This window comes from Dendropsophus ebraccatus, chromosome 11 (genome assembly GCF_027789765.1).
Source record: "Dendropsophus ebraccatus isolate aDenEbr1 chromosome 11, aDenEbr1.pat, whole genome shotgun sequence".
Classification (NCBI taxonomy): Eukaryota; Metazoa; Chordata; class Amphibia; order Anura; family Hylidae; genus Dendropsophus; species Dendropsophus ebraccatus.
The window spans coordinates 11,197,776-11,216,286 of NC_091464.1; the positions used below are offsets into that span (position 1 = coordinate 11,197,776).

Below are 18,511 nucleotides of genomic sequence, written 5' to 3' on the forward strand. Positions count from 1 at the left end.
AATCCAGTTACATAGATTTGTGCAGTAGCTTGCAAAAAAAAAAAAACTTTATGGAACCTCACTATTCATCCATATATAAATATAGCAATTCTCTCCATGAAATCTCTGCAGGCTGATGATACAAGTAAGGCGAGTTTCCTGTGACTAGAACCCAACATTGCTGCATTCCAAGTCTGTAAACAGTGCATCCAGTTATATTAGCTTTTCACATTTAGACTTTTATATACTTAAAGGGGTATTCCACTCAGGTAAAATACATGTTGAATCCTCCCCCCTATTGGAGACTAACAATTTTTATCTTTCCAGTCTCCTTCCCCTAGTTCTGAGCTGCTGCTTTCTGCTGAAGACACAGAAAACTGTGTGTGAGCTGTTCTCTCTGTCTTCACTTTGTTGAGATGGCTCATGGAATCAGTGTCCCTGGCCGGCTGTTTCTGCACTCTGTAATGCCAGAGTAATCACAATGAGGTCACCAGCAACTTGACCTCAGATTAACCTCTAGAAAGCCAGCCAGGTACACTTTACATCAACCGTCCTGGAGGGGGAGACGGAAAGGATGGTTCACACACAGTTTTCTAGGTCTTCAACAGAAAGCAGCAGCTCAGAACTGGGGGAAGGAGACTGAATAGATAATAACAAGTATAGAATGGAGGGGATGATTCAATGTGTATCGTAGCTGAGCAGAATACCCCTTTATGGTGCGTTCACACCTACAGGATCTGCAGCTGATTTTCTGCAGCAGATTTCAGTTAAATAACTGAACACAGCATCAAATCTGATGCTGTGTTCAGTTATTTAACTGAAATCTGCTGCAGAAAATCAGCTGCAGATCCTGTAGGTGTGAACGCACCCTTAATAACTAAAACACTTAAACTTCTCTTGAACCTCATGGATTCTATAATACATCTCTTACCTAAGCATATGAAGCATACAGCCATATATACCGTCAGAGGCTCTTCTACATGAAGGCCCTCTATGCAATCTGAATGGCTTAAAGCAAAGTCTGCAATTCACTTAGTATCGAATAACGTCACTTTGTGCAATAAATAAATAAATACTCCGCTTATTTAATGGGAGACAAAGACACGGCCTGTGACTGGAACGCTTAATCAGACCATGAGGGGTCATAAGAGGGAACTATGGCTCTTCATCGTGTTCACCTGACGGACGCCAAGCTCCTGGTGCCTTGTTGCAAGGTGGATCTCAGGGACATCTTGACTTTCTTGTAAGTATTAGATACAATGTAAAGGCGGTGACCCTGAGACGTTGGAGCCTTTGTGCTGGTCCATAAAACTAGGTGTCTTAATGGGTCAAAAAGTGCAAATTCCTCCTGCCTGGGATGTGTCCATGGAAGGCACAACCTGTAGCATTGTAGCCTGGATCATTTTTTTTAAGGCCTTGGATGTAGGTGTCTATAAAACGTGTTCATATTATTCCGGCAGATCCATGGACGCCGCACCCAGGAGCCAGAAGTCTTTGTTCTGTGGGTTGGAGGTTTAGTTACAGAGGTTTCATTGTGGCGTCTGTGAGGGCCTCCTGCAAATGCTGGCGGAAGGCGGCATACTTCTTTTGCACCTGCTGTACTTTCTCTTTTTCTTCTTTGTCCAAAATCAGCAAAAAGTTCTGTAGTTCTGGAACCGTGAAGGCTTCCCACTGCAGAGAGAGCAGAAAACACTCAGAGGTTGGCTCCATAGACTACTAGAAGGGGCAAAACCAGCTGAAGATAGACACATAAGGGTTATCTTCACACACTGTCAAAATGTCCGCCATTTTTGTTGGATAGCTGTCATGTAACTGTAAATAAGGGCCGTTATCAGCCAAACAGCGGCCGACATTATGGGGGAGGGCTCAGGACTAGAGATGATCGAACATCGGGAATTTTCAGGTTCGTTTGAATTCAAACCATCGGCTTTCCGTTCAATTTGAAAGGAGAGCCAATGGTTCGAGTTGGAACGAACCTGAAAATTCCCGATGTTCGATCATCCCTACTCAGGACTGCTCTCCTGAGGCTTTTAGTATCAGGTATAACAGGAGAGGGTTTCTATGAGGATTTGCTACTGCTCTGGACAGTGGCCAGAAGTGGCCACAGAGAGCACCGTGTCAGACTGGAAAGAATACGCCACTTCCTGCAGGACATACAGCAGCTGATAAGTACTGGAAGGCTGGAGATTTTTAAATAGAAGTAAATTACAAAATCTATATAACTTTCTGATACCAGTTGATTTGAAAGAAAACGAATTTCGCTGGAGTACCCCTTTAAGTTTGTTGTCAATGAAATAAACTGAGGTGCAGAATACTCACCTGAACCTCTCCGGTCTCATTTTCCTTTAGTATGAAGCTGAGCTTTTCAGTTTCTGGTCCAGCTAAAAGCCTCAGGTATAGCGGATGCTCTGTTAGCGGGAGCTTCTGAAAGAGAACTAGAGAACGGTAAGAGTTATACTATGTGGTATAAATGCGCGGATGTAAGGCTGGCTACACACTGCAGGTTCGTTGGACGTTCAACGTACCGGTATCTGTTAAACAGACAACAAAAACACAGTGTGAACCCGGCCTGAGATATTCTGACATGTAGTAAAACAAAAAATAATTTTAAGAACAATGGGGGAGATTTATCAAACATGGTGTAGAGTGAAACTGGCTTAGTCGCCCCTAGCAACCAATCAGATTCCACCTTTCATTCCTCACAGACTCTTTGGAAAATGAAAGGTGGAATCTGATTGGTTGCTAGGGGCAACTGAGCCAGTCTCACTTTACACCATGTTTGATAAATTTCCCCCAATGTGTGTTTTTGGGTTTGTTGTTATACTCATTCTAGGCCTGTACTGTGTGTATACAGCCTGTGTGTTACCTACACGACATTATAGCTGAAAGATAGATCCCCTATAATTCAATGGAACTGAGCAAGGCTTGCAGTCCTCATGAAGACGCTTACATGCCGCCATATTATGGCCATCAGAATTAGGTCTGCCTCCTATTGATCTGCCAGGAAACATATATGCAAATGTGCATTGTACTCTAATATTATCTATTATAGCTATTTGAGTGCCGGATTTGGTGCAGAGCCCCCTAATCTCCTTTGTGCACACTAGCGATGAGGTGCCCCCCACTTATATCCTCCCTTGATGCCACCTCAGCCATCTGTGAGTGCAGCAGGCCAGCAGCAGGCCAGACCACTAGGCCAGCAGGGCCAACTAGCACCACCAGTCAAAAAAATGTCAGACAGAGATTTGAAATTTACTTCTATTAAAAATCTCAAGTCTTCCAGTACTTAACAGCTGCTGTATGTCCTGCAGGAAGTGGTATTCTTTCCAATTTGGGGAGCAGGAGAGGTTTTCTTTGGGGATTTGCTCCAGCTCTGGACAGTTCCTGACATGGACAGAGGTGGCAGCAGAGAGCACTGTGTCAGACTGGTGAAAATACACCACTTCCTGCAGGACATACAGCAGCTGATAAGTACTGGAAGACTGGAGATTTTTTTTTTTTTAATAAAAGTAAATTTCAAATCACTGGCACCAGTTGATTTAGAAGAAAAAAGTTTTGGGGTGAACCACCCCTTTAATGAGACTGCACGCACAATGTTGCAGTTAATCCATATGAAGCTGCCCATTATTATTGTACCTTTTGGATAGCCCTACATTGATTTTAACCCCCGCTGGGCAGACATTTATTATGGCCTGCAAATAATAGAATAAATAGCTATTTACATGTCTCTTCTTTGAGCGGAGAGCCGTAGAGAGCAGAGGCGCCCTATACTTAGCATTAAGACACTGAGGCAGGTGGAATTCCAAGGCGGGGATTCTGCTCGGAATTTCAGCCTCTTTTCCTCAGTTTTTGGTGCTGTGTAACAGGAGAGCCGACCATACAATGCAAGCTCCCCCAGGATTCTCTGCTACTGAATGTGGCCGCACAGCAGCTGTACACATACACAGTGAAGGGAGACACCTAGTGGCCGTATGTAAAAAAAAAAATAAAGCAAGTATATTGCACAACTGCTCGCGATCACAACCCCTGGTAGAGAGACCGCTCTATTTGTCTCATGCTTTTTTGTTAGGAGATGTGATCACATATCATGATTCTTAAAGTGATTTTTAAAGTGGTTCTGAATGAGTTCATCATTTTTGGCACCTGGAATTTGTGGAGGGTAAAAAACAACACAAATGCTTCTGCCAAAAAAAACATTTGTGAAATACATATAAACTAAAAAGGAGCCGGGATCCACCTGAGAGGGAATTGTGTTCCTTCCGCACCTGGCTCCATTCAGAACCAATTACAGTAAGTGCAGTATGTGCCCAGCTGAAGAGCAGCTAAATGCGTCACTTGTTCCTGACTATGAGAGTGCGGTGCCGGCTCCCTGTGGATCCTGCCGCTTGTAATCTACACTGCACCCACTCACTCACTGCTCGTTCTCGCCCACACAGGTACTGCAATTACTGCTCCTCTTACACGTTGTTCCTTTCCCTCCAGTTATATGACTAATGTATTCTACCTTACAGTCGTACTGTCTCAGCGTTTGCTGCCAGGATGATTTATTACAGTAGTCATATAGGACAGGAGTACTCAACAACTTTTAGTGAAGGTCCACTTACCGGGGTCTATAGTAAGGTGAAGGTCCGAGCTGAACATCGTTTCACAAACTATTTACATACAGAATTGCTGCTTATTAGCAGGAAAACTGGCATTTTTTCTCTCTCACCGGCCCTTTGATATAAGGTACAAAGGGGGTGACTGCCCTGGTAGTATATAGCCCCCCCTGTTGCTCCCCCAGTAGTGTATAGCCCCCCTGTGTGCTCTCCCCCAGTAGTGTATAGCCCCGTTGCTCCTCCAGTAGTATATAGCCCCCCTGTGCACTCTCCCCCTGTAGTATATAGCCCCCTGTGAGCTCCCCCCAGTAGTATATAGCCCCCTGTTAGCTCCCCCCAGTAGTATATAGCCCCCTTGTGAGCTCCCCCCAGAAGTATATAGCCCCCCTGTGCTCTCCCCCTGTAGTATATAGCCCCCCTGTGAGCTCCCCCCCCCCAGTAGTATATAGCACCCCTGTGCTCTCCCCCTGTAGTATATAGCCACCTGTGAGGTCCCCACAGTAGTATATATAGGCCCCCTGTGCTCTCCCCCAGTAGTATATAGCCCCCCTGTGCTCTCCCCCTGTAGTATATAGCCCCCTGTGATCTCCCCCCAGTAGTATATAGCCCCCTGTGCTCTCCCCCTGTAGTATATATCCCCCTGTGATCTCCCCCCAGTAGTATATATAGGCCCCCTGTGATCTTCGCCCAGTAGTATATAGCCCCCCTGTGCACTCTCCCCCTGTAGTATATAGCCCCCTGTGAGGTCCCCCCAGTAGTATATAGCCCCCCTGTACTCTCCCAAAGTAGTATATAGCCCCCTGTGATCTCCCCCCATTAGTATACAGCCCCTGTGCTCTCCCCCTGTAGTATATAGCCCCCCTGTGCGCTCTACCCTTATAGATGGCCCCCAGGCAAAAAACAAACAAACCCCAACTTACCTAGCACCTCGCTCCCCCGCTGCACCTGTCTTCTCTTCTCCTGTCGGTCCGGCCCCGGGCTGATACGCGCTCTGTAGGAATGTCCCGGGGAATCCCCAGCAGAGCGCGCACCAGTGACCTCAGTGAACGCCGCCGGCCTGCACTTCCGGTAGAGCTGGCCGACAGTGTACACTGAGGTCTGTGGTGCGCGCTCTGCTGGGGAATCCCCGGGACATCCCTACAGAGCGCGTATCAGCCGGGGGCCGGACCGACACTGCCCCCAGCCCCACAGGTGTACTGACATCTAAGGACACTACGCCTATGGGGCGGGAGGCAGTGCGGTAGGGAGCGGGACCTCCTAACTGTCCCGGAACGCAATGGATCCAGGGCGGTTTGGAGGTCTGATCAGGGGTCCGGACAGCTAGCCTCCGCGGTCCGGGTTCGGACCGCGGTCCGCCAGTTGAGGACCTCTGATATAGGAGGTCAGGTTGGAGCAGAAAGGACTATGAATGGGTTCAGGCAGAAATAGGTATTCCCACAGTGTTTGCTCCCCAAAACCCCAAGACCAGGAAGATCTTGGAAACGTCCAAATTGGTCTTCAGTGCTGGTTGGGATCGAAATTAGCCTGGGATCAGCGGACGATCTAGCCGTCCCCATAATCCCAGGACAACCCTCAGGTGGCAACATAAGTTTTCATGCAGTCAGCCTTAGGCTATGTTCATACACTGTCAAAATGATGCAGTTTTTATTAGACAACCGCCATTTTACAGTCTGTTATTTGCCATTAAATGATGGTCGTCGTTTCATGGTGTGTGAACATAGCCATAATGTGTTTGCATTTTAACCTCTCCACGGTGGCCACAAATCCCAGTTTGGATGCAAGTCTCATAACTATGATGGGGTATACAATGCTGCTAGTTTAGGCTACTAGACTGGAGTGCGGGTTTGGATCTGTATAAAATATGACAACATTTTGGTGGTGATGAAAGTGTTTGTGAGTTTCGCCATCAGATGTCAGTGTTTTATGTCTAAACTTGTATATATGTTGCACAGCTGTAGTCACTAAAGGGTTACTGATTCTTTGTTTTATGTGATTCTGTGGACCAGTGGAGATACTTACTTCTTTCTTCTCTACCTATCACTATGCTTCTTTCTATGCACACTCTTTTCTCCACCACTCACAGGGACTTTTACATACCCTGGTAGGAAGTAGTCACTTGAGGAGAGGAAGTGTAGAGTCAGTTTCCCTCTGATTCTCTGAGGAGTAGGACACACACAAATGAGGCATCCCTGCTGAACTCAGCCAGGGCCTGGCTCTGCTAGGTTCCCTGTCCAGGACAGTTCCAGTTGAGTTGTGTTAGTGGTCAGAAACACACGTATATGGAGAACCCAGAGACTTTTCTTCCTAAGACTTTAGCTACAGACACTATACATTGTTAAACCCCTACAGAAGGATAAGCCAGAGATCACCCCAGCCCACGCCGTGAACCTCTCTTAAAAGTGCAGGATAGAGCAAAGCTACCATACAAAGATCTACATACTCTATTTTGCAGCGCAGGTGATGCCAGATAATTTCAGACACTTAGCTACTCTCAGGTAACCAAGACTGGGGCTTGAGTCACCCTGATAGGACGGGTATCCTGACACTGCAGGTCAGAAGGTGGTTTAGATGAAACACAGGTACAAGTCTTCTTCTCACAAGTATCTCTCTCTCTCAGGTTCCGGCAGAGCACACTACTACCCTGGGTTGGGGCTCTCATGAGAAACTCCTCTCCTCTTCTTTTTACTGCTCAACAGATTATCAGTAAAACCAATTTATTGATTCTACTGGGATTCAGTGATCATTGCAACAGCACCTACACATACCGGCTACACATTTCTTGGGTCATTTTCCCCTTTTCTATGGGTGACAGTACAGACAGTCCGGGTGGGTCAATTTCCATTCCGGACCACTGTGACAAGAGCCCAAGGGACCCATCATAACCCGGGAGGTCACCGACCATTGGGGAACAGTACAGCCAGCCACAACTAAGCAGGTATACAACCACACCTGTGTGCTGAGTTAGCACTGGCGTCACAACAGTACCATCACTGGCTGAGCTGTACACAGCCGACCAACCACCACAGAAGTGGCGTCACCCATAACAACCTAATAAGTGACCAGTCGAGCAGCGCCCTACCACACGGACCGTGCAGGGACAGTGTAAATGACCCCTTAGAGGATGACTTTTCTTCATCCACGTGGTTTTTACTTAGAGTGCGGCAAGCCGAACTCCTGTGCCACATTTATCATGGTTTACACCTGGGACGAGTACGCCGGTCTTGATAAACCTCCCCCAAGATGTGTAAAAGTGGTGCTGAGAAATACAGCCTAGAGATCAGCTTTACCCCCACAAGCCATCGCTTTTATTCCAATAGGAAAGGGGGTACCAAGCTTATTGCTGGTGGTCCGACCCCCGGGACCCCCACTGATCCCAAGAATGGGGATGCAATCTTCCCCACAACTGATCGCTCCCTGCGCCTGTGCAGCCACTGAGGCCTGAGCTCCATTCATTCTCTATGGAGACACTGAAAGCTTCCAAATTCAGTGCTCAGAAGTGTTCATCAGCCCCATAGAGATTGAATAGAGCACAGACCTCAGTGACCACGCACGCCTATGGGTAGGAAGCAAGCTGAGATGGCTATACTGTTATTAAGAATAACCTTGGAGGTGTCATCAGGCATAGAAAAAGTTATTGATGGCAGCGGGCTCCAATCCACTCACTGGCCGCTCGCTAATTCCCACAGTTCAGCCTCATAGACTATAATGGAGCTAAACAGTCGCAGTTAGCGAGCAGCCGGGGATTGGATTGTACAGCGACTGTTCTGTCTCCACAGCTAGATCTCCTGATCACAGCAGATCTTATCAGTAGTACCTGCTGCCATCGATAACTTCTGATATGTCTGTCATGTCTGAAACATTTATTGCCAATAGCTTTTGGGGAGAACATCATGTGTGAATCTTCCCTTATAGCCGCTCCTTTCCATGCGTGTGCAGTATGCCTTTCTCCTACAATGAATAGAAACCTAAGAGGAGTTTGCATTGCTATCTCCCAGAATGCATCTGGGTGTTTGTCTAGGTTTATCAACTGCAATGGCGTAGCTACCATAAAGGCAGAGAAGGCAGTTGCTATGGGGCCCCTGGGGGGAGGGGGCCGATGCACAGGGAAGATAAGAGCCTCCTGTGTCCTTTTGCTTAACCCCTCATATACTGCAGTAAGTGACCCAGTGTTCTCTTGCATGCTGCAACACAAAAAAGGGTTGATAAGCTAAAGACAATCAGCTCTCTGCCTCACTGCTCTAATAACCCCTGACCTCTGCAGGAGCTCAGAGAACAGAGGTCAGAGGTTATCAGTGCAGGAGTAGTGAAGGAGAGAGCTAACTGTCTTTAGCTTATTAACCCTTTTTTTTGTGTTGCAGCATGTAAGAGAACACTGGGTCACTCACACACTGCAGTACATGAAGGGTTAAGCAAAAGGTAGTCTGCTCCTGCACCTATGTTTATAACCATGAGGCTCCTAATAGGCTGTTATAGTTAAATACAGTGGATGGACAGAACAAGCAGACATTGGTCTCTCTCTCTCTCTCTCTCTCTCTCTCTCTCTCTCTCTCTCTCTCTCTCATGAATGGCCATTGTTTAAGGCTACCTACGGACGGAATTAGCGTAACGGCCATAGGTAGTGTTAAACTGTGGCAGTACACGCGCAATAGCCATTGTTTATACATGTGAACAAAGCCCCAAAATGATTACTCATCTTTTTATTAAAATCCACAGACTATGTGAATGCCCCCTCATTGGCACTCGTTTACACAATCCAATTTTTTTCACACTTGGCATTTCGGTAACGGGCAATGTCCTGGCCATGTAAAAGGACCCTTAGGCCACAACCACACAATGTCTTTTTTGGCCGTTTGATGGCTATTATTTTGTAAAACTGTCATTTTGTGCCCAAAAAACATCCATTTTGGAATAATGGCCATTATTTGGGTGTGAAATTACGGCCGTCCAAACAAATGGCTGTCAACCATCTTTAGGCCACGTTCAGACGCTCTAAGACATCGGCCGTTTTGTTACACGACTGTGTCACAGAACGCCCGCTGTCTGTGTAGTTCACCCTAGCCGGTTCTGTAGTACCGACCGGATGAGCTTCATTTCTTTTAATTGAAATGCTGGCACGTTCGGGTGTATATATATTACATTACATTCCAATTACCTATAGCAGACAATGTAAAGTGTGTCCAGAGCCGTACTTTACATTGTTAGCACTGTCAATTTCATGCAGCCGCTATTCATTGAATAGCAGCCGCACAAAACTGACATGTCAGTTTTCCATGCAGCCGGTTGGAATCCCAGTGTGTATACACTCCAGCCGGGATTCCATAGGTAACAACGTCAATTCGCCTTTTCAATAAATAGTGGCTGGTTTTGCAATCTGCAAAAACGGCTGCTATTTATTGAAAATATACAGCGTGTGAACAAGTCCTTAAAAAAAGAGTGTGGCCGTGGCTCTTCTTTAGAGATGTGATTCAGCCAAAGCTTGGTCAGGTTGCCCGGGTTTGTCCAAATTCTCAGAGGAAGATTACACAGTGCTGCAAATTCTTTTGATGTCCATCTGGGAAATCATTTGTAACGTCTATAATCAATCTGCCCAAAATATATTTTTCAGCCCTATTAAACTCTAAGCCCTCTCTATCCCACGAGCATAGACTATACTAGAGCTCCTCCGAGGTTCATAGAGGGAGATATTCTGCCGTGCCGAAAGTTTTGATCAGTCCAGGACTGAGTGTTCAGACCCGTCCTGATAGTAAGAAAGAGTCGGGAGAAGACCAAGTGCCATCCTCTCCTGGCCATGTGTCAATGCTATGGAGCCCCTGATATGCTGTTCTTTCCTTCCCATTGTTGACAGCTCATTATTTAGGTTACTGAACCACCACTCTGCTCTAAAAGCAGTGGCTGGACTTATATATCATGTAGCTACATAGCACATATACTAATAAATATGTACACTATAGCTATATATGACAGTCAGACCACTGCTTTTAGAGTCGGTAACTCAGACAATGAGCTGTCAACAATGGGTGGAAAAGAGCAGTGTATTAGCAAAAATATTTGATTTGACCTGTCCTACCGTTATAACTATGTTAGCTGAGATGGGAGAACCCCTTTCAAATGAACATACCTCTTGTCTGATGTGATGTGAGCCCTATTGATCCAACTCACCTTGTCCATCCCTTTGCATTTGCTTGAACAGAGCAAATCTGAGCGGATCATCCAGCACCTGGAACTTCTGGAGGAGACCCCTGATGACCTCGCTGGCCGTTGTCAGACTGCTGATGTGCAGCTGTTTCACAGCATCCAGGGGAAGGTAGAAAGAAGTCTTTTTGTCGGCTGGACTACTTGATGGCACCGGCTTGGTGGAGATAATGGAGGAAGAATCAGGTGTTTCGGATACAGTGACCGGACGCTGAAGCTTGAGATGCACTTTAATGAATCCAGTGTAGGTGCCGTCCTCCGCCTGACCCGTGCAAGACAATGGAACATCATCATGTTATATATCACATCGTACATTACACCTTACATCAGCAATAATCACCCATGATGACTTTTTATACGTTTCTTAGTTTGTTTTTTTACAGGTAAAAATGCCACTGCATACAGTTATCACCAGACTACATTGGACAAAATGTTTTTTGTTGAAATCAACTGGTGTCAGAAAGTTATATAGATTTGTAGATTACTTCTATTAAAAAATCTCTAGTCTTCCCATACTTATCAGCTACAAATCAAACAAAAAAGGATCAACAAAGGGATACAAAGAATGCAGGACAATCAAAAATAAATATTATTGTAATCTCTATTTAAATAATTAATCCTTAATAAAATTCATTAAAACAATGAAAAAAGATGAAACAGAACCATACGATAAAGAAATTGGTGAGGGGACATACATATATACTTTATGGAATAATATATTGCACATGCATAGAGAATGCTCATAGGAAAAAGAATGGATGTTGTAATGCAGGCAGCCTCCACTAGATGGCGAACAAATACAGATGCAGGAAGAAAGACATAGAATGGCAAGAGAAAAATAGTTTTTTCTTCAAACAGGCAAAAACCTATAAAGTGCCAAGGGTACTGGATAGGTACCACACAACAGGTGAAGTCACCCAATCATATTACATGTATACTAACCCAGGAGGATGCGTGTATTCAGCCAAGTTCCTCTCACCCACTCACCCTACGCACGTTTCGCTTAGCTTTGATCAGCTGCTATATGTCCTGCAGGTAGTGGTGTATTTTTTCTAGTCTGACACAGTGCACTCTGCTGCCACCTCTGTCCATGTCAGGAACTGTCCAGAGCAGCAGCAAATCCCCATAGAAAACCTCTCCTGCTCTGGGCAGTTCCTGACATGGACAGTGGTGGCAGCAGAGAGCACTGTGAATACACCATTTCCTGTAGGACATACAGCAGGTGATAAGTACTGGAAGACTTGAGATTTTTAAATAGTATTAAATTACAAAAATATATAACGCTCTGAAACTAGTTTATTTGAAAGAAAAAGATTTTTGCCAGCGTACACCTTTAAATTCCTAATACCTCTTCTGATTCTCTTATTACTTGGCAGAAAGGTCCCCATACATGTTAGAGAAAAGCCAACATGACAATTTGAGGGGTAAAGCAAACTACCTAATGTGTATGGGGGTCTCAGTACTCCATACAGCTCATGCTCTAGTAGGACCCCACTCCTATTTGAAGGTTATATCCGGAGAGCAGAAAAGGTCCTACCTCTTCTGTTCTCCAGCGCTTCCTTTCCTCCCTCTGGCCGTCTCTGGTGATACCTTCTGAGACGAGAGGGAGCACGTTGCAGGCAATGATTATTGGTAACCAATGTTAGCAATGTGACATTGAGTATCTATTGGACAATTGGTGCGGGCAAGGCTTTGACTGCACACAATGCCCTAACGTGCTCCTGCCCCCCTCTCATCACCAGAGACAGCCAGAGGGAGGAAGTGGGGCGCCGGAAAGCAGAAGAGTTAGGACCTTCTCTCCTCTCCGGATAACCCCTTTAATCCCTCAAAGACACAGTCTATCGGTCTCTTTTGGCCTTGTAGATGCAGCCAGATTTTCCCCCTTGATGTCTAAAAGCCGTCCTTTATTTTTCCATCTACAGAGCCAAAAAAATCTGTCAAAAAATTAGCTTTTTTTTTTTTTTGCTTATGCCATTCAATGTATAGGATTAGCAGCATTATATTTTAATAGTTTGGACAATTCTAAATGCAGTGATACCTTAATACCGTTCCATTTTATTTAGTAAGGTTTTTTTTTTATTTTTTTCAAACTTTTTTTTTTAAATATATTTTTGAACATGTTTTATGTCCCGCCAGATTACTAGTTGTTTAGCTTTGTTCAGTCAGATTGGTGCTTGGCAAGTATAACCTGCCTGATGCAGACTCTATCATAAGATCATCGAGTTGGCAGCATAGCTATGCTGACTGGTTTCCATGGCACCCAGAGGCCATTGATCTTTATAGGGTAGGCCTCCGGGTGCCATGGAAACCAGTCGGCACCTGGCAGCCACACGATAGGGATGCTCATTGTCAGTACAGTAGCATGAATATTTAAACAGTTTCGGAGCTCCCGGCATCATAATGAACGATGATGCTGCGAATTCCAAAATCTGGCCCTAATAATGGAACGTGTGACTGCTCCCTCTACCTCTGACGGTATAGATGTATATGGCAGCGCAGAAGGGGCTGGGATGGTTTTTTGAAAGTAATACCATTGCTAAAGATGTGAGTTTAATCAACGGATTTAGTTCAATTATTTTACTTGGAATTGGGAAGGATTTTATTTATTTTTTTAAAGATGAGGACATTTGGCTTCTACTTTTATGCATTTTTATGGATCCACAATGCAGAGAAAAAGGTGGACCTGAGGCTATGTTTACACAATGTCATAATGACGGCCGTTTTTCTAGGACGGATGTCATTTAACAGCAAGTTATACAAACAACGGCCTTTGTTATAAAGTAAATGCATATTTAAAAAATGGCCGTCATTTTTACCGTGGGAACATTGCTTGATGTTGATGTTATTAAAATGATACATAATATTGCAGTGAAAGCTATCTTACCATCTTCATGATCAGCCCATTCTGAACCATCATATTGAAGGTCTCTATTTTCTGCCGTAACTCCTGGATACTCGGCTTTTTTTCTTCTTTTGGTGCATCTTGAACCTGCAAATGTTGGAATAAAAATTCATTAGTAACTAAATGTGGCTGTACCATCACCCAGACACCCCATTGCTGCTCCCAGTACATACAGTGGTGCTCAGCCAAATAAAGCAGGATAAATCCAATGAAGCAGAGAATGGTAGCGGCACTCACCCATAAAGGACTGACACTGAACTGACAATGTGTTGGAACTTGATCCAGAGGTCTCCTGCTATACATAGCTGCCAGTTTGAGACCGGAGTGGATATGTTATATGTTTGTGTTAGTAAATCGCTGTATTCCCTATAATATAATAATTCTGAAGAGTCTCCATTATATTATTTCCCCTCTGTTCTCCTTGTCAATAAGACATCCTCCTAATCAGTCTAACCATGTGAAATGGTATCGTCCATTTCCAGTAATAATAAAAGAATTGTTATTTTCCGAGGAATAAAAGTGTTTCGGAATGATAGGCAATGATCTCCTTAAAAACAAACTAAAAAGGCTTTAGGAAGAGAATTTTAAAAAGTGAGGTTGCCAAGGGTTTTTTTTTTATTTTTCTTTAGAAGATAAATATTCCAAATTACATGATACAGTTGTGTCTCATCTGAACGTTAAATGAAGCGTATGTTTTAGTGCGGTTTACAAGGTTCGCTCATTAATACTTACCTGTCCATGTTCCCTGATGTCCTACTATTCAATGTCCTCGCAGCCACCAACAGTCCGTTCAGCCAATCACTAGCTGAGACAGGACAGCATCATGGCTAGTCAAGCAAAACGAGAGTGACAGTCTCCTCAGCCAATCACTGGCTGCAGAACTGTTTCATCTCAGTCAGTGATTGGCTGAGCAGGCTGGAGACACACTGGTGACCCAGAGGAGAACACAGGGATTGGATTGTGTATTGAATTGTTGGCCACCATCTTTACAAACTCATTCTGAAGTTTAGTTCGGTACCAAAACGAACTTTTGCAAAGTTCGGAACTAATCTCGGTTCGTAAGCTTTGGGTCGTTCATCTCTAGTTACCATGTTTTCAATGTCTTTTGCTGGTAAGTTAAAATCACATTCATTCAACATACAGTGCCACATAAAGTGCCCATCTGCCCCACAATTTATTAGCTGGAAGATCCGGCCAATCATAATAAGCATAATTTTACTGGTGCCCTGAGGTGCCTGAACAATGTCGGTTGATCCTTGTGTGGTATCCCACCACTGGTGTCATTTCCTCTTCTCTTATGCACCTGTCGCAAAAGCTTCTTTCTCCAGGATAAGTGGTGATAAAGGTGTTCTGAAATTTCGCCACTAGATGTCAGTGTCTTATACACTTTTATATTAACAGCTAAAGTCAGTATTGGGTTAAGGATTCTCTGTATACCTTGTGACTGTTTCTGACCTATAGGAGGTGCTCTTTTCTAACCTATCACCCTTCTTCTTACTTTTCTCACACACTTCCCCACCATTCACAGAGGGACACACACTACAAGCCCCTGTGGGAGGAGTTACATGGTAGCAGTGAAGCTTAAGTCCCTACAACACGGGGCGACTTTGCTCACTCCTTTCCCGCTCACTATTACACGTAGAAAAAAATCTTTTAGGTGGCGCTTCCGTGTATAGGGTGGTGCTCTCAGTAAGAAAAAGTTCCAATAGTATTATAAAAGTTTATTCTCTGCACTCCCCATCATGCTTCATAAATTTTATTGTAGAAAAAATCATCAGAAAAATATGAACAGCGGCAAACAGGACGTTTCGACAGGTCCCCTTCCCTCTCCCCCTTCGCTCTCAGCCTTTGACCCAGTGACAGAGGAAGAAGTCTCCAAGCTCCTCTCCTCCTCTCGTCCTACTACCTGCCCTAGTGACCCTATTCCCTCGCACCTCCTCCAGTCCCTCTCTCCTGCTGTCACTGCTCACCTCACCAAAATATTCAACCTCTCCCTCTCCTCTGGTATCTTTCCCTCCTCATTCAAACACTCTATTATAACCCCACTGCTGAAAAAACCTTCTTTAGATCCATCCTGTGCAGCCAACTATCGGCCTGTCTCCAATCTCCCCTTCATCTCTAAGCTCCTGGAACGTCTTGTCTACTCTCGCCTAACAGCCCATAGAGGATAGTGGCGGTCTGCTGCCGCCGATTCTATTCCACGAAGTGACGGCAGCAGATCGCTGCTATATGAGTCATTTGCCTTTCAACATGTTGAAAGACAAACGACTGCAATGATCACCCGACATCAGTCGTGTCGGCTGATCGTTGCCTTCTATTACATGGAACGATTATCGGCTGTAAGGGCTCATATCGTCCGAATACGGCCGATAATTATTTTATGTAATAGGGCCTTTAGTCTAAGTCAGTTCTAGTTTGACTCTCGTGGGAGAAAGACACACAGAGCAAGTGTCCCTGCTATAACCAAGCCAGGGCCTGGCTTATGCTAGGACCCTTGTCCGGGACCAAATTCTGGTCTTGTCTAGTCTCAGACACGAGGGTGTACAGATGCAGCTAGAGACAACCAATTTGTTTACTACCTATACTATATACTTATACTATACTTATACTATAAGTGTGTTGTACTACTGAAAGACTACACAGTAAAAGCTGTTCTATTTTTATATCACTGGGACTCTGTCATACTTTATCCGCAGTAGCATCCATACCCACTAACCGTACACCTTGGGTTATTTTCTCTCTTTCTGTGGGTGGCGGTACCGATGGTCCAAGTGGGTCAATTGCCACTCAGGACTGCCGTGACAAGAGCCCAAGGAACCCATCACAGCTCGGCAGGTCACCGACCATTTTTGGGGATTACAGCCAGCCACAACACAGGGCAGGTGCTACCATCATACCTGTGTGCTGGACTAACACTGACATCAGGACACTTACATCTTTGGCCGAGCTGTCACAACCACCTGTCATAACATCATTTGGTGGAGTACTACACCACACTTTACTTTCAACAAGTTGAAAAAAATTTCAGTGATAACGACTGCAGGTCTGCTGGACATAGCTCCATGCAATAGGAGCGGCGGCAGCAGACTGAAGATATCTCCTATGGGCTGGCCGGACAATATAAAGATCATCCAGGGAGCCCCTCTAGCAACTCCTCATACCCCCCCCCCCTTCCCGCACTCTTACCCACTCACTGTCAGCACATATAATAGCGCCATAGTACCAGTAGCAAGCAGGGAACAAGGAGCAATCAAGCGCTTGCTTGCTCTTCAAGATCGACCCATGTAATAGGGCCTTTAGGATATCCAGGTCCAGTCTCCTGAAGGCTGCTATATTACAGCTATACTTACTGTATCCAGGTTCAGTCTCCTGAAGGCTGCTATATAACAGCTATACTTACTGTATCCAGGTCCAGTCTCCGGAAGGCAGCTATATAACAGCTATACTTACTGTATCCAGGTCCAGTCTCCTGAAGGCTGCTATATAACAGCTATACTTACTGTATCCAGGTCCAGTCTCCTGAAGGCTGCTATATAACAGCAATACTTACTGTATCCAGGTCCAGTCTCCGGAAGGCTGCTATATAAATGCTATACTTACTGTATCCAGGTCCAGTCTCCTGAAGGCTGCTATATAACAGCTATACTTACTGTATCCATGTCCAGTCTCCTGAAGGCAGCTATATAACAGCTATACTTACTGTATCCAGGTCCAGTCTCCTGATGGCAGCTATATAACAGCTATACTTACTGTATCCAGGTCCAGTCTCCTGAAGGCTGCTATATAAATGCTATACTTACTGTATCCAGGTCCAGTCTCCTGAAGGCTGCTATATAACAGCTATACTTACTGTATCCATGTCCAGTCTCCTGAAGGCAGCTATATAACAGCTATACTTACTTAGGTCCAGTCTCCTGAAGGCAGCTATATAACAGAAATACTTACTGTATCCAGGTCCAGTCCCCTGAAGGCTGCTATATAAGAGCTTTACTTACTATATCCAGGTCCAGTCTCCTGAAGGCAGCTATATAACAGCTATACTTACTGTATCCAGGTCCAGTCTCCTGAAGGCAGCTATAGAACAGCTATACTTACAGTATCCAGGTCCAGTCTACTGAAGGCAGCTATATAACAGCTAAACTTACAGTATCCAGGTCCAGTCTACTGAAGGCAGCTATATAACAGCTATACTTACTGTATCCCGGTCCAGTCTCCTGGACAAATGAGTGCAAAAAATGTGTAAACAAATATTACATACAAATATGCACAATACATACATCATACGCAGATACAGATGTAGCCATGGTTAACATAATCCCAGATGCAACAATAGTATTGTTTATGCATGCATAGTACACATGCATGCATAATACGTACATACACACAGATATAAACAAATGCACATTACATATATGCATAGATAATACACACACAAATGCACCATACACACAGACTCACATATTCATGTACACCGGTACAGCTCACATGCTGTCAGATCTGCAGTTCCAGGAGCTGCTCCAAGGCTGCACTGTGCAGGATGCAGCCCCTCTACCTCTCTCTCCCTGTGTCCTGACTGCCAGCAGCAGCACATAGAGCAGATGGAGGCAGCCTGAGAGGAGGTGGGGGAGGGTCCCAAGAAAGAGGGGCTTTGCTGATTCTGCACACTACCTGCTGCTGTCTGTCACCCCAGCTACTCCCTGCCTCCCTGAAACCCTACGTTAGTATATACAGGCAGTGAGGGACCGGGTGACAGGCATATTATTTTAATTCATGTAATTTTAATTCAGATACAAAAGGCTGCAGAGACGACTCATGGTTGGAAAAAGGCTTCATGACTTTC

The 18,511-nt window shown here is 44.9% G+C and overlaps 1 protein-coding gene across 4 annotated transcripts in view; it reads right to left on the reverse strand.

Moving 5' to 3' along the window:
* Positions 1–852: 852 nt before the first annotated feature.
* Positions 853–18,511, reverse strand: part of RASSF5 (Ras association domain family member 5) — a 51,584-nt gene continuing 33,925 nt past the window's right edge. For all 4 annotated transcript variants that reach the window (XM_069944537.1, XM_069944539.1, XM_069944540.1 and 1 more), the window contains 4 exons: positions 13,654–13,758; positions 10,737–11,031; positions 2,299–2,414; positions 853–1,650 (listed from right to left, as the gene is read on the reverse strand). In XM_069944537.1, coding sequence (XP_069800638.1) covers positions 1,498–1,650; positions 2,299–2,414; positions 10,737–11,031; positions 13,654–13,758 — 669 coding nt within the window. In that variant the 3' untranslated portion in view covers positions 853–1,497. The remainder of the gene's footprint in view (positions 1,651–2,298; positions 2,415–10,736; positions 11,032–13,653; positions 13,759–18,511) is intronic.